This window comes from Hemiscyllium ocellatum, chromosome 1 (assembly GCF_020745735.1).
Source record: "Hemiscyllium ocellatum isolate sHemOce1 chromosome 1, sHemOce1.pat.X.cur, whole genome shotgun sequence".
Taxonomy (NCBI): Eukaryota; Metazoa; Chordata; class Chondrichthyes; order Orectolobiformes; family Hemiscylliidae; genus Hemiscyllium; species Hemiscyllium ocellatum.
This window is the reverse complement of record NC_083401.1, coordinates 161,176,152-161,192,780: the sequence shown is the minus strand read 5'-3', so window position 1 is coordinate 161,192,780 and position 16,629 is coordinate 161,176,152. Positions and strand designations below refer to the sequence as shown.

At 42.8% G+C, this 16,629-nt stretch overlaps 1 protein-coding gene across 3 annotated transcripts in view; it reads left to right on the top strand.

Annotated features, from left to right (window-relative positions):
• Window positions 1-16,629, top strand: part of prmt9 (protein arginine methyltransferase 9) — a 49,924-nt gene that overhangs the window by 18,966 nt on the left and 14,329 nt on the right. For 2 of the 3 annotated variants that reach the window (XM_060827243.1, XM_060827254.1), the window contains exons 6-8: window positions 9,513-9,619; window positions 12,887-13,079; window positions 15,068-15,251. In XM_060827243.1, the coding sequence (XP_060683226.1) occupies window positions 9,513-9,619; window positions 12,887-13,079; window positions 15,068-15,251 (484 nt within the window). Of the gene's footprint in view, window positions 1-9,343; window positions 9,434-9,512; window positions 9,620-12,886; window positions 13,080-15,067; window positions 15,252-16,629 lie in introns of those variants that run through there. The other variant, XM_060827263.1, reaches the window with a different exon arrangement.

The following is a 16,629-nucleotide window of genomic DNA, read 5'->3' as shown; positions in this document are numbered from 1 at the left end:
ATTTGGGAGTCCTTATTCCGTGAATCACAAAAAACAAGCACTCAAAATCGGCAGGTATAGAGCAAAGATGTATGGAATGTTGGCCTTTGTTTCAAAGGCAATTGAGTTTGTTTTAAAAGCCGTGACCAAGAAGATAGATGAAGATGGAGCAGTAAACCTTTTTCTACATAGACTTTAGCAAGGCCTTCTTTAAAATTCTGCATGGTAGACTGGTTAGGAAAGTTAGATCACATGGGATCCAGGGACAGCTAGCCAACTAGATACAAAATTGACCTGATGATCGGAGATTGTAGAGACAGAGGGTGGTGGTATGGGGTTAATGTTCAGACTGTGACCCAGCGGTTGTTCATTATTTATATAAACAGCTTGGATGAGAATATAGGAAGCATAGTTAATAAGTTTGCCGATGACACCAGTTATTGGTGGCATAGTGGAGAGTCAAGTAGAATAATGAGATCTTGACCACCTGGGCCAGTGGACTGAGGAATGGCAGCTGGAGTTTAATTTAGATAAATGTGAGGTGATGCCTTTTGATAAGACAAACCAGGACAGGAGTTGCACAATTGATGGCAGGGCCCTGGGCAGTGTTATCAAACAGGGAGACCCATGGCTGCAGGTCCATAGTTTCTTAAACGTGGCAGGAATATGTTTGACATGCTTGCCTTCATCAGACAAAACATTGAGTATAGGAGTTGGGATGTTACCTAACAGCTGTTCAAGACATTGGTGAGGCCACAGTACTGCTTGCATTTCTGGGTCACCCTGCTATATAAAAAGGATGTTATTAAATTTGGAAAGGGTACAAAAGAGATTTACAAGAATATTACCAAGACGGGAAGCTTTGATTTATAAGGAAAGGTTGGGAATTTTTTTTCTTGGAGCATAGGAGGCTGAGAGTTTACTTTATAACAGTTTAGGGCCATAGATCAACTGAATAACCATGATCATTTTCTCAGGGTAGGGGAGTCCAAAGGCTAGAGGCCATAGGTTTAAGGTGAGAGGGGAAGTCGTAGAGGTAGGTACAACTACAACATTTCAAAGTTATTTCGACAGGTCCATGGATAGGAAACGTTTAGAGGGAATAAAAACCAAAACAACTGCAGATGCTGTAAATCAGAAACAAAAACAGAAGTTGCTGGAAAAGCTCAGTATGCCTAGCAGCATCTGTGCAGAGAAATCAAAGTTAACGTTTCAGGTCCGGTGACCCTTCCTCAGAATTGATGGTAGCTAGGAGAATGTTGGCTTATATGCACAAGACATGGTGGTGGGAAGGAGTAAGAAGTAAACTATAGGTAGGGATAGAGCCCACAGAGTGAGAAGAGCAATTGAACAGATAAAGATGTCGATAACAATCCTGGCTGGGAGGGTAAATAGTTGTTAATGGAGACTGTTAGTGGCTAACTATGGGTACTGTGTAAAGGCAGAGTATGTGATAGCAAGGCTTGGTGTGTGTGGTAGGAAGCTAGGACATGAGGAGTTCAGGCCCTAAAATTATTGAACTCTATATTGAGGGGGGGGGGTGCGCTGCAGGGCCCCCAAGCAGAAAATGAGAGGTGGTGTTCTTCCAGCTTACACTGACCTTTGCTGGAGCAGCATTGGCCTCAGTTATACCTGTCTCTTCATGGGGTATGTGGAACATTCACGTTCCAGTCCTGCTCTGGCCCCCGTCCACAACTTTTTCTTCAATATATTGATAAAATCACCGGTGCTGTTTCTCTGTCTCATCCAGAATTGGAAAAGTTAATTTATTTCGCTTCCAATTTCCACCCTGCCTCCCAGAGCCCCAAGGCACATTCCCCTGCAACAGCTGAAGGTGTAACACCTGCCCATTTACCTCCTCCATCCTCAGTATCCAAAGGCCCAAGCGTACCTTCCAGTTGAAGCAGCACTTTCCCTGCACTTCTCACACCTGAGTCTACTTCATTCACTGCTCACAGTGTGGTCTCCCCTGCACTGGGGAAACAATGTGTAGTCTAGGTGACTGCTCCGCAGAACACCTACGCTCCGCCTGCAAAAAGGACCCTGAGCTTCCAGTTGTCTGCCACTTTAACATCCCACCCTGTACCCTGGCCGACATCTCTGTCTCAGGCTTGCTACAATGCTCCAGCAAAGCTCAGCGCAAGCTGAAATAACAACACCTCATTTCCCACTTGGGGACCCTACAGGCCCCCTCGACTCAATAAGGAGTTCAATAATTTTAGGGCCTGACCTCCCCTACCACACACCAGGCCTTTGTTGTCACGTAGGAGAAAGTGAGGTCTGCAGATGCTGGAGATCAGAGCTGAAAAATGTGTTGCTGGAAAAGCACAGCAGGTCAGGCAGCATCCAAGGAGCAGGAGAATCGACGTTTCGGGCATAAGCCCTTCTTCAGGAATGAGGAAGGGCTTCTGCCCGAAATGTCGATTCTCCTGCTCCTTGGATGCTGCCTGACTTGTCACATATTCTGCCATTACACATAGTTAGCCACTAACAGGGTCTATTAACTGTTCATCCTCCCAACCAGATCATTATAGACTCCTTTGTCTGTCCAGCTGTTCAACCCTCTCTTTGGGCTCTATCCCTACATATCATTTACTCCTTACCCCCTCTCCCTACACCATCTTATGCATATGGATAGAGACCAATTTCAAGTTTGGTATTCACAATTTAGTCCCCCAAAAGTCAAAACAAAACATTAATGGTTAACACAGGACTTCACATTGTGTTTTACAAGTCAAGGTAAATTTTGTAAAGTACAAAGTTGTTGATACTGTATTGGGGAAATGTTATTAAGCTATTCATTTGTGATTTGAAAAAGCTGTGGGTTGTCTAACTTAAATTTGGATTTCCAGTCTGAATACCCTTCTGAAATGTTGAGATTTGAAGAGATTCTCATCAAATGTTAAGTTTCATATCTTATTTCATTTGGCCTTAATCTAGAGAACTCACTGGACCTTAAAGTGATTTTCGGAAGACCAGTCAACATAAATAAAATATTCCAGATGCACAAATTGTGAAATAAGAGCTGAGAATATGATAGTCTCTTGCTGGATCTGTGCTGAGCTAACTGACAGCTAGCTCTAGTATTTCCAATTCAGCTTAAGTCAGTGGATCTCCTGAACGAAATGGAGTAATTGTAGATGAGAGAGACCACCAGAACTGATCAGAGCTCAGGCAGTTTTTGCAATTGCAGCTTTCAATTGAGAGATGGCTAGTAGTGGTTCAGAGATGTGACAACAGCGTGAGCTCAATTTCCATTCTGGGCGAGATAAATTGGAGCTCTGTCCCTGAGAATGGAAGCCAATGGCATATCACTACGAACAAAAATTTGCCAAAAGCTGAGGAGAAAACATCATGAGACAATGAGTTGAGAAGCTGTTTGTAGGGAGAGCACATATGATGGTAGACAAAAATTCAAGATGATGGATTTAGTTAGACCTGTTGGGATTTTTGCATCCTTTAACGTAGTTGCAATCCCTCATAACATCAGTAAAAATGATATGTATTAAAATTACAATTCAGTCACCACTCAGTGGTCCTGAAGATATTTTCATAAAAGATTATAATGCCAGCACATCAGGTTGGGAAAAGAGGCCAATGTTGCCATGGGGTAATAGACTAAAGGCAGCCTAGGCTCACAGTTACTAAGGCTGCAGGGTCAGCCCTTTCCCCAGATCCCACACTGCCACCCAGTCTCCATCTGAACTCACTATGATGTCTTACAGCTCCAGCACCAGGTTGAGCAGCAATAAGTAATGGGTGAAGGCAGTGCTGAAATCTTCCCGCTCCAGGTAATCCTGGGTGTCCTGCATGCTCTCCTGTGCCTGAATCTGTGGATTGCTGATTATTGGGTGGTATACCTGGTGTCCTAGGATCACCACCACCTTGTTGTGATTCTGTTTGCGGAGCTGGGAATTTGTGTTGCAGACGTTTCGTCCCCTGTCTAGGTGACATGCTCAGTGCTTGGGAGCCTCCTGTGAAGCGCTTCTGTGATCTTTCCTCCGGCATTTCTAGTGGTTTGAATCTGCCGCTTCCAGTTGTCAGTTCCAGCTGTATGCTACAGTGTTCGGTATATTGGGTCCGGGTCGATGTACTTATCGATTCAATCTGTGGATGAGTGCCATGCCTCTAGGAATTCCCTGGCTGTTCTCTGTTTGGCTTGTCCTATAACAGTTGTGTTGCCCCAATTGAATTCATGTTGCTTGTCATCTGTGTGTGTGGCTACTAAGGATAGCTGGTCATGTCGTTTCGTGGCTAGTTGGTGTTCGTGGATGCGGGTTGTTAGCTGTCTTCCTGTTTGTCCTATGTAGTGTTTTGTGCAGTCCTTGCATGGGATTTTGTACACTACATTGGTTTTGCTCATGCTGTGTATTGGGTCCTTTGTCCTGGTGAGTTGTTGTCTGAGCGTGGCTGTCGGTTTGTGTGCTGTTATGAGTCCTACTGGTCGCAGTAGTTCGGAAATGTTCCAGATGTATGGTAGTTGGTTAGTCCTTTGGGTTGTGGCATGTCCTCGTTCTGTTGTCTTTCCCTTAGGCATCTGTTGATGAAATTGCGCGGGTATCTGTTTTTGGCAAATACATTGGATAGGTGTTCTTCTTCCTCTTTTTGCAGTTCTGGTGTGCTGCAGTGTGTTGTTGCCCTTTTGAATAGTGTCTTGATGCAACTTCGTTTGTGTGTGTTGGGGTGGTTGCTTTCATAGTTTAGGACTTGGTCTGTGTGTGTGGCTTTTCTGTATACCTTCGTGCTGAATTCTCTGTTCGGAGTTCTCTGTACCATCACATCGAGGAATGGGAGTTGGTTGTCCCTTTCTTCCTCTCTAGTGAATCGGATTCCTGAGAGTGTGGCATTGATGATCTGGTGTGTGTTCTCCATTTCTGTGTTTTTAATGATTACAAAGGTGTCATCCATGTATCTGACCCAGAGTTTGGGTTGTAATTGCGTTAAAACTGTTTTTTCTAACCTTTGCATTATCACTTCTGCTATGAGTCCCGAGATGGGTGAGCCCATGGGTGTGCTGTTGATTTGTTCATATATTTGGTTGTTGAATGTGAAGTGTGTTGTGAGGCACAAGTCCAGTAGTTTAAGTATGCCGTCTTTGTTGATAGGTTCAATGTCCTGTTGTCTGTTCTGTATGTCCAGCAGGTTGGCTATTGATTCTCTGGCTAGGGTTTTGTCGATAGAGGTGAACAGTGCCGTTACATCGAATGAGACCATGGTTTCTTCCTTGTCTATGTGTATGTTTCTGATGATGTCCAAGAATTCCTGTCTTGATTGTATAGAGTGTCTGGATCTGCTGATCAGGTGTTTCAGTTTCTGCTGTAGTTCTTTAGCCAGTTTGTGTGATGGCGTCCCTGGTAGTGATACTATGGGTCTGAGTGGGATGTCTGGTTTGTGCACTTTAGGTAGTCCATAGAATCTGGGGGTGTTGTTGCTTTCTGGTTTCATTCTCTGTAGGTCGAACCTGGTTATCTGACGGTTTTTTTGTAGATTCCTCAGTGTGTTGATTATCCTATTGGTGAGCTATGGGGTGGGGTCAGACTCCTTCTTTTGGTAGGTGTTGATATCTGCAAGTAGTTGTTGTGCTTTTTGGATGTACTCTGCTTCATTCAGGTTCACCGTCATTCTGCCTTTGTCTGCTGGTAGTATGATTATGTTCTTATCGCTTCTTAGTGCTTTTAGTGCTTCCCTCTCCTTGGTGTTGAGGTTGTGTGTTTGTCTTTTCCTTGTTATCAGAGGTACGATACTTTGTCTCACTGTTTGTTGTGTCTCTTCTGTCAGTCCATTGTTCCTGAGTGTGCACTCTAGTGCTGCTAGGAAGTCTACTGTCTTGGCGTCTCTGTGGTTGTAGTTGAGTCTCTTGGCCAGTATTGTTCTTTCCATGTCTGTGAGCTGTCTGTGGGAGAGGTTTCTAACCCAGGTGTGTGTTGTGGTGTCCTCTTTGTTGTGTGTTAGTTTGGCCAATTTTTCTTTTAATGCCGTTTTTTTAATCACCGCAAAAAAAAGGCATCAGACATCCCACTCAGACCCATAATATCACTACCAGGGACACCATCACACAAACTGGCTAAAGAGCTACAGCAGAAACTGAAACACCTGATCAGCGGATCCAGACACTATACAGTCAACACAGGAATTCTTGGACATCATCAGAAACATACACATAGACAAGGAAGAAACAATGGTCTCATTCGATGTAACGGCACTGTTCACCTCTATCGACAAAACCCTAGCCAGAGAAACAATAGCCAACCTGCTGGACATACAGAACAGACAACAGGACATTGAACCTATCAACAATGACGGCATACTTAAACTACTGGACGTGTGCCTCACAACACACTTCACATTCAACAACCAAATATATGAAAAAAATCAACGGCACACCCAGGGGCTCACCCATCTCGAGGCTCATAGCAGAAATGATAATGCAAAGGTTAGAACAAACAGTCTTACCACAAATTCAACCCAAACTCTGGGTCAGATATGTGGATGACACCTTTGTAATCATTAAAAACACAGAAATAGAGAACACACACCGGATCATCAATGCCACACTCTCAGGAATCCGATTCACTAGAGAGGAAGAAAAGAACAACCAACTCCCATTCCTCGATGTGATGGTACAGAGAACTCCGAACGGACAATTCAGCACGAAGGTATACAGGAAAGCCACACACACAGACCAAGTCCTGAACTATGAAAGCAACCACCCCAACACACACAAAAGAAGTTGCATCAAGACACTATTCAAAAGGGCCACAACACACTGCAGCACACCAGAACTGCAAAAAGAGGAAGAAGAACACCTATCCAATGTATTTGCCAAAAACGGATACCCCCGCAATTTCATCAACAGATGCCTAAGGGAAAGACAACGGAACGAGGACATGCCGCAACCCAAAGGACTAGCCACACTACCGTACATCAAAAACATTTCTGAACTGACAGCCAGACTGCTGCGACCAGTAGGACTCATAACAGCACACAAACCAATAGCCACTCTCAGACAACAACTCACCAGAACGAAAGACCCGATACCCAGCATGAGCAAAACCAATGTAGTGTACAAAATCCCATGCAAGGACTGCACAAAACACGACATAGGACAAACAGGAAGACAGCTAACGACCCGCATCCATGAACATCAACTAGCCACGAAACGACATGACCAGCTATCCTTAGTAGCCACACACACAGATGACAAGCAACATGAATTCGACTGGGACAGCACGACTGTTATAGAACAAGCCAAACAGAGAACAGCCAGGGAATTCCTAGAGGCATGGCACTCATCCACAGATTCAATCAATAAGCACATCGACCTGGACCCTTCCGCCTCAGATCACTTCAACCCCAGGGCATCAATGTGGACTTCAACAGCTTCCTCATTTCCCCTTCCCCCACTTCACCCTAGTTTCAAACTTCCAGCTCAGCACTGTCCCCATGACTTGTCCGACCTGCCTAGCTCCTTTTCCACCTATCCACTCCACCCTCTCCTCCCTGACCTCAATCACCTTCATCTCCTCCCCCACTCACTTATTGTACTCTATGCTGCTCTCTCCCCACCCTCCCCTGGCTTATCTCTCCACACTTCAGGCTCACTGCCTTTATTCCTGATGAAGGGCTTTTGCCCAAAACGTCGATTTTCGCTGCTCGTTGGATGCTGCCTGAACTGCTGTGCTTTTCCAGCACCACCGATCCAGAATCTGATTTCCAGCATCTGCAGTCATTGTTTTTACCTAGCTGAAACTGACAACCGGAAGCGGCAGATTCAAACCACCACAAATGCTGGAGGAAAGATCACCAAAATGCTTCACAGGAGGCTCCCAAGCACTGAGGATGTCACCTAGACGGGACAAAACATCTGCAACACAAATTCCCAGCTTGGCGAACAGAATCACAGCAACGAGTATCCGAGATACAAATCTTCTCCCAAACTTTGATCACCTCCTTCTGCTTGTAATCCCCTGTTCTGTTTCTTTGGTCCCTTCCTGACTCAATGGCTACATCAGCGGAAGCTCCTACTGTCTATTTTGCTCAAGGTCAGTCTAACCTTATTCAATTGTGACTGTCTCAGAGGCCACTGGGAGTGGCTTTACCAGATCCTGATAACAGGTAATATCAGTGGTTTAATGTGCCTCTTAAAAGTCTGACCACTGTTCACCAATCTAAGTGTCTCAGCACCAGTAATGACAACTCTCTGCCACTGATTGAGCAGTTGAGTTTAATTCCCCATTTCTAAGGCTGTATTCATTAGGACTTAGGACACTCTGCTGTGTTCATGACAGCTGCAACATGTCATGTTCTTCCATTTTCCCTGTACCACTCATTGAAACTCTAAAACTGATGCTCAAAAACCTGTTTGAGTGGCTTGCTGGTTACATTCTCTCTCTTCCACCCCCCCCTCCCCCCATCCTATTTGCACCTTCCTTTTAAAGGTTCCATGATATAATGGAGATCAGAATCTAGTGATGCTGTCTGAGAATCCTATAACCAATGTGTGGCCACAAATTATTTACACTCATTTTCAAATTCAGTGGAAGGTCACTCCCAAGGTAGTAAGAGTGGTGATGAGAACCACTGTAAACTTTCCAATGTACACTCACTAAATTGATGCTTGTACAAGGCAGGTCAGCCCTCCAAGCAAGCGGCATACAGCCTGCCAGTTCTCTCAGGGTTTAAAGTGTACCAGCAACCCTGCACCATAGTTGGGGAGTTCCAAAGACCACAGCCAACCCACACATGACTTCTCTGGAAAAAGGGAAGTGTTTGTATTGAGGGTGGGGGACATCCAATTTGGCAACAAATTGGAATTATATTGAGACAAGTGTCTCGTTAGTTTTATTTGAAGGCATGTGAAGGGTTCATTCAGATTGGAAGAACGTGGCGAAGCAGTACGAAATAGTTACAATTCTAAAAGGGGTTCAGGATCCGAAGGAGCTGGGGTTATCATTGAAGGTGTCAGGACAGGTAGAGAAAGTGCTACCTGTTTGCATTTCATTGGTAATTATTTTTGTCTTCGAGTTGAGAGACTCTTTGTACTGGAGAATAGAATCCTTTCCTTGCACCCCTAAGATCGATATTGTAAGTACTAGACAAGAATAAGAGAGTTTGAACTTATTTATACCAAAATTCTTTATGTACCACCCAAAAATGTGAGGTACCTTCTCTATTTCTTTTTGCAGACAATCTTATGGACCGTGTCAGCAAGATAAATAATCAGTGCCAAATTAGAGAGGTTGTGTTGGAACTGCTCCCCCCTGAAAAATATTGTTTCACTTAAGTTCCTCATTCTCAACAGATAAGATGAGTCTCCCACCCGTCCTGCACACAGAAAAAAACTTTGGTCTGGAATTGAACCAATGTTCTGAGCTCTAACTCACTGACCATTCGGTCATCGGGGTTTTCACAGTTGCCAAGTGGAAGAAAATCTGCAGACGTGTATTTTAAAGATGTAAGCGCCAAGTTTTTCACTTTTAGTTTAGTTTTACTTTCCTCTTTGGAATATCGTGTTTCATTTTTCTACTTCTCAGCCAACAAGTCAAGAAGGTCCCAGTGAAGGATTTGGCCGTGTCATCCCATTGCGTGCTGTTGTGTTTGGCATGGCAGTGGATTGTCAAGAAATCAGGAGACATCACAGGTTAGTTTCTCAACACTGCACTCACCTCACTTAGAGCAATATTGAAATGATTTCATGGTGTAATTGAGTTCAGCTATACATTAACCTGAATTTATTTCTTTTGTTTATTTTTCATGAAATAAAAGCTGTGTAGTTCACATAGCATGTCCCTGAATCCTAACTTTAATGACCAGCATGTCATTTATATTTTCCACACAGACCACATAAGGAGAATCTGTAAATGTGACTGTCAGTTTATTGCTTGAGAATAGATTTGTGTTGTGAACTTGCAACTTCAAAAGATTATCCAAGCTCATTTCTTCCAGCCTGAATGAAGTAACTTTCATTCCAATAATTCAGCTTGGCCTTGAACCAAAATATGGTGTCAACGAAATCCTACTAACCTATAAAAGTTTATTTTTAACTAATAGTCAAATTAGTTTAACTGTAGTCAAAGTAAGATAAAGTTGTCTCTACAACTCTTAACGTGGATTTGAGAAGCTCATGGGTCAGGTGTGCAAAATAACCTGATCTCTCTTCTTTGTAAAATATTTTTACCTTTTTTCTCAAGCAGTCTTGAGAAATTACTTAAAAGAGCACTTAGTTAAGCTGGTTGGAAATGTGTAAAACTACATTCTGCTGAATAGTCATCCTCCCTAATAATAAGTTATCTTCATTGATAAGACTGTTACTATATAATATAGCTTATTAAACTTATTAGTTACAATGGTGGTGGTGTGTTTTTTCCTGATCACTGCACTGTCTCTCACTGGCAAGTTGTAGCAATATTATCATAACTAGGAGCAGGAATAGATAACTCAACCTGCCAAGTCTGCTTTGCCATTTGATACAATCACAGCTGATCTCATCTCGGCCTCATGTCCACTGTGTTGCCTGTTTCTGCAGCCCTTCAACATGTTACTAATTAAAAATCTATCTTTTCCTTAAGTTTACTCAGTGTCCTAAGATCAGCTGCAATTGGGGTAGTAGATTTCAGATTTTATGACCCTTTGAGATAAGTAGTTTTTTCCTCATCTTTATTTTAAATCTTCTACCCTTTACCCTAAAACTCTGACTGTTGACCTGCATTGTCCCACATAAGGAACCTTCCTTCTTTTGTCTGCTTTTTCAATCTCTTCTAGTATCTTGTTTCTCCGAATTAGATCTCCTGTCATTCTGCTAAATGCCCAGGAGAATAGGCCTACACTGCTCAATCTCTATTGAGATGACACACCCTATATCTCTTGAATCAGTCGAATAAACCTTCTCCGAACGGTCTTCAATATAACTACATCTCTCCTCAAGTTAAGGGAGCAAAATTGTGTGCAATATTCCAGGTCTGATCTCACTAATGCCTTGTATGGTACAGGCATTACAGTATATTGCAGTACAGTTTATATCAACATTTCCCTACTTATTTACTCTTTCTTTAGCAATGAATGCCATCTGTAAATTTGGCTCCAGTGCATTTATTGCCATATCTAAGTCATTAATCCAGATTAATAGTGGGTACCCCCATGTTAGCCTGTCCTTTATCCAAATAGAGTCATACAGTCATAGATATGTACAGCACGGAAACAGACCCTTCTGTCCAACCCGTCCATGCCGACCAGATATCCCAACCCAATCTAGTCCCACCTGCCAGCACCTGGCCCATATCCCTCCAAACCCTTCCTATTCATATACCCATCCAAATACCTCTTAAATGTTGCAATTGTACCAGCCTCCACCACATCCTCTGGCAGCTCATTCCATACACGTCCCACCCTCTGCATGAAAAAGTTGCCCCTTAAGTCTCTTTTATATCTTTCCCCTCTCATCCTAAACCTATGCTCTCTAGTTCTGGACTCCCCGACCCCAGGGAAACGACTTTGTCTATTTATCCTATCCATACCCCATATAATTTTGTAAACCTCTATAAGGTCACCCCTCAGCCTCCAACGCTACAGGGAAAACAGCCCCAGCCTGTACAGCCTCTCCCTGTATCTCAAATCCTCCAATCCTGGCAACATCGTTGTAAATCTTTTCTGAACCCTTTCAAGTTTCACAACAACTTTCCGATAGGAAGGAGACCAGAATTGCACGCAATATTCCAACAGTGGCCTAACCAATGTCCTGTACAGCCGCAACATGATCTCCCAACTCCTGTACTCAATACTCTGACCAATAAAGGAAAGCATACCAAACGCCGCCTTCACTATCCTATCTATCTGCAACTCCATTTTTAAAGAGCTATGAACCTGCACTCCAAGGTCTTTGTTCAGCAACACTCTCTAGGACCTTACCGTTAAGTGTATAAGTCCTGCTAAGATTTGCTTTCCCAAAATCTCATTTATCTGAATTAAACTCCGTCTGCCACTTCTCAGCTCATTGGCCCATCTGATCCAGATCCTGTTGTAACCCTTTTCGCTGTCCACTACACCTCCAATTTTGGTGTCATCTGCAAACTTACTAACTGTACCTCTTATGCTCGCATCCAAATCATTTATGTAAATGACAAAAGGGGCCCAGCACTGATCCTTGTGGCACTCCACTGATCACAGTCCTCCAGTCTGAAAAACAACCCTCCACCACCGCCCTCTGTCTTCTATCTTTGAGCCAGTTCTGTATCCAAATGGCTAGTTCTCCCTGTATTCCATGAGATCTAACCTTGCTAATCAGTCTCCCATGGGGAACCTTGTCGAACGCCTTACTGAAGTCTATATAGCTCACGTCTACTGCTCTGCCCTCATCAATCCTCTTTGTTACTTCTTCAAAAAACTCGATCAAGTTTGAGACATGATTTCCCACGCACAAAGCCATGTTGACTATCCCGAATCAGTCCTTGCCTTTCCTAATACATGTACATCCTGTCCCTCAGGATTCCCTCCAACAACTTGCCCACCACCGAGGTCAGGCTCACTGGTCTATAGTTCCCTGGTTTGTCTGAATAAATTATCCCAACACCATGGGACCTTTCCTTACATATTAACCTTTTGTGAAGCAACTTATCAAATGCCTTCTGGATATCTAATTATACTGCATCTACAGGATCTCCATTATCCATATTCCTTGTTACATCTTCAAAGAACTCTAGCAAATTAGTCAAACATGATTTACCTTTCATAAAACTGTGCTGACTTTAAAATAAAAATTGCCTTAGTCTGGTGTTATAATTGTAATTCTCACAGGACTAAAGGAATTTGAAAACTGTACACATACTATAAAGCAATGTTAATACAAAATATTTGCAGAAAGGTCAGGAGTGAATTTGGCATAACAGTTTATTCTTGATGGCCTGTTTGGCAGGGTTTGCTTGAATGAGGCTGGTGGATTGCACTTGAATGAAACAATAACATGGTACAGCCCTGTTAGCAATGAATCCTGTGTTGATGATACATCTGAACCATACACCACTGAGAGGATGAGGCAGGTTCCAGGTGGATACACGCCATTGACTGACCATTTTCAGGCTTTGACCATAGATTTCAATAATCCACAGGTATGAGCAATAATTCCACGATGGCTTAGCCAAAAAAAACATTCGAAGTTTAAAGCTTGCTTGCTCCAAATTACTTGTTATTGCAAACCTTTTGTTTTGTATGTTTGTGCCAATTGTCTTATTTTCCCAAATGTTCAGAACGTTATAGTAGATTGGGTTGTGAGAAGAATTGGGCTTGGTGTATGAATGTGTAATGTTTGTTAGTTTGTTGTTAGCTTCAATATTGTTACACAATAAATTTGTCACCCAAGGTTATCTAATTATCTGATCAAAGACGTTGTATACCTAAATTTATTTTTAAACAATACAATAACTTCACTGATCCCACACGAAAGTCAATGGGTTCCCACAATCAAAGCATCAGAGCCTGACCCATGAAGTATCAGAGCTGAAACTGTGTTGCTGGAAAAGTGCAGCAGGTCAGGCAGCTTCCAAGAAACAGGAGAGTCCATGTTTCGGGCATGAGCCCTTCTTCAGGAATGAGGAAAGTGTGTCACACTTTCCTCATTCCTGAAGAAGGGCTCATGCCCGAAACGCCGACTCTCCTGCTCTTTGGATGCTGCCTGACCTGCTGCGCTTTTCCAGCAACACAATTTCAGCTCTGATCTCCAGCATCTGCAGTCCTCACTTTCTCCATGAAGTATCAGCTCCAGTTTGTGCTCTCATTGAAACTAGTGGTGGGTATGAACTTATATTAGAACTTGTGAACATTTCAGTTGGACAGACAATGTGGTATAAACAGTAAATATTTCCAGTGTTAAGAGGGTACTAGACAGGTAACATGTCATTTATGGGGGTATCTACTCCCACCTCCTGACTAAAAATTCCAGTGTGAGTGATGTTAACAAATGTAGAGTGGACTCTGTCCCTCGGTGGGAGAAAGTCCTGCTCTTGAGAGCTGCCAGCTGATCAGAAAATCAGAGCTAGGTAATGGGTGCTGTTGCATCTACAGGCAAGCCCATAAAGGCCCCATTGGGTCCTTGAGTAAGTTCAGTCTGAGGTATTAGTATGGAGGGATCAGACATATCTAGTGAGAGAGGTCAGGTGGTGATGGTAGGGGGGGATGGGTGGTTGTTTGCAGTGCAGGTGGAATGGAAGGCATGGGTGTACTGGGCGGGTGACGTTACTGACTCCTTGCCTGCTATTCTAAGTTTCCTTTTGAAAGGACAGGCTACCCACTTCTGCTTGACTGCCCTCAGTAGACCCTTAATTATTTATTTGCGTATGGTTGGTGGTCAGCTGATTTTGTTGCTTGTCAACCCCACCACAGTGAGGGCAAATTCAGGAGTTAGCAGGAAAGCAATGGGCTAGCCATAAAACATATTTTACATAGATTCCCCCCTCATTTGGCCAGAGAATTACCTGGCTGGATGATGCGCAAGATCTTTGCACTTTTTATTGGGAGCTGCAATGAAACTGCATTTAAGCTATTCTGAGCATTATGCTCCGAAAATTCTGGACTGCACATGTGTAAGCTTCTGATAAGTTCTTGAAGAAGGCAGGTAACCCTCGAAAGTGTAGTATGTAGTTATTTAATGTTCTTCTCTGTCACTGCTAAGAAATTCTCGAGAGTAAGCACAAAAAGTCTGCTTCTGGGCTACTTCACCAAATTGAAACTCTGCCTATGAATAATTTTATATAATAAAGAACTACGGATACTGGAAATCTGAAACAAAAACAGAAATTGTTGGGAAACTCAGCAGGTCTGGCAGCATCTGAGGAGAGAAGGTAGAGTATATGTTTTGAGTTCAGTGAACATTCTTCAGAAGTGGAACTTTTCAAAATGTTAACTCTGCTGTCTCTCCACAGATGTTACCACACCTCGGTTTCTCCAGCAATTTCTGTTTTGTCTGTGAATAGTATTATTAGTTTTGAAAAAAAACTCCTTCCTTTATCATGATTTTAAAAAGGTCTTTTGACAAAACTGTACATGACAGGCTATGAAGTCCACAACAATTTGTGACCATAATTTTTGTGTATTATGTTAGGAATTAGAGGAATTGTCCACCAGGAAACCTTGTCGACTTTGTCTGCCAGTCGTTAAGGAGGGTGTGCTGGATGCTATTGTAGCCTGGTTTGTCCTGCAGTTAGATGAAGATATAAGTCTCTCCACTGGCCCTGATGAAGAAACCTGCTGGGAGCAGGCAGTGTATCCTGTACAGGGTGGGCTTGGTAAGTGTGATATAGTGACAACATAAAGTTGCCATTAATTTGCCCTAAAATCTTTGTTGAATTATAAATTTTTGAGTGACAAATATTCAAAAATAGAGAATTTCGATTGAGCAGGAAGGGCGAAACTCCCTCCTCTGATAAAGTGGTCCTTGAGCAGAGATCATTGGTTAAAATATTTGGAAAAAGAACAGGAAGGGAAAGAAACAGACTGTTTTGACACAAGTTGTTTTTAAGGTCTGAGCTACACTTACTCAAGGGCAATGGAATAAGATACCATAGAAACGTTCAGGTTCTTCAGTGTGCTTGTTTTCAGGATGGTATTAGGTATCTGTGGTATGCAAATCAGACATCCCTTTCAATCAGCTAGTACAGGCATGATGGCCTGAATGGCCTCTGGTGTTGTAAGTTTCAGAATCTGTTTATTAAAAGTTTATTTTTCAAATCAGATACGTAATCTATTGCTTTGTATATTACGGAATGAAACAAACAGCATTTTAAGTATCTAGCCCTGATATAACAACATTTATGGTGTGTATTTATGGTAATATCTTTAATGTAGTGAGACATCATCACAGGAGAATTATTGGACAAAAGTTGTCACAGATAAGGAAATATTAGAACAGGTAATCAAAAATTTGTTCAAAGAGCGAGGCTTTCTGGAGAACCGAGAGGCAGAGGGACAAAATTCCCGGGTAAAAACTGGAAGAAATACAGATGATGTAAATCAGAAACAAAGCCAGACGTTGCTGGAAAAGCTCAGCAGGTCTGGCAGCCTCTGAGTTCTAAGGGAGTCACCGGACCCGAACGTTAACTCTTGATTTCTCTTTACAGATGCTGCCCAACCTGCTGAGTATTTCCAGGTATTGTGGTTTTGTGACAAAATTCCAGGCTCCGGATTTACCCCTCAAAAAGAATGGGTGCCAGAATTCGGATGAAAAAAGTCAGAAGCGCAAGGCATTTGTTATTAGAAAGTTGAGGATTGGGAGGGAAGGTTCGGGCATGGTTTGACATATCAGATTTCTGGATTGGGAGTTAATGTAGACTAAGTTAGCTAATATCTATCATAGAAAAGATGCTACAAACTATTAATAAAGCGGCCTTTTTCCCCAGGGTAGGGAAGACTAAAACTAGTAGGCATAGGCTTAAGGTGGGGGGAAAGATTTAAAAGGGACCGAAGGAGCAATGTTTTCACAGAGGGTGGTACATGTTTGGAATGAGCTGCCAGAGGAAGTGGTGCAGACTTACAATTGCAACGTTTAAAAGGCATCTGGATGGATTTATGAACAGGAAATGTTTAGAGCTATATTAGCCAAATGCTGGCAAATGGCCCTGGATTAATTTAGGATATCTAGTCAACATTGATGAGTTGGACCAAGTG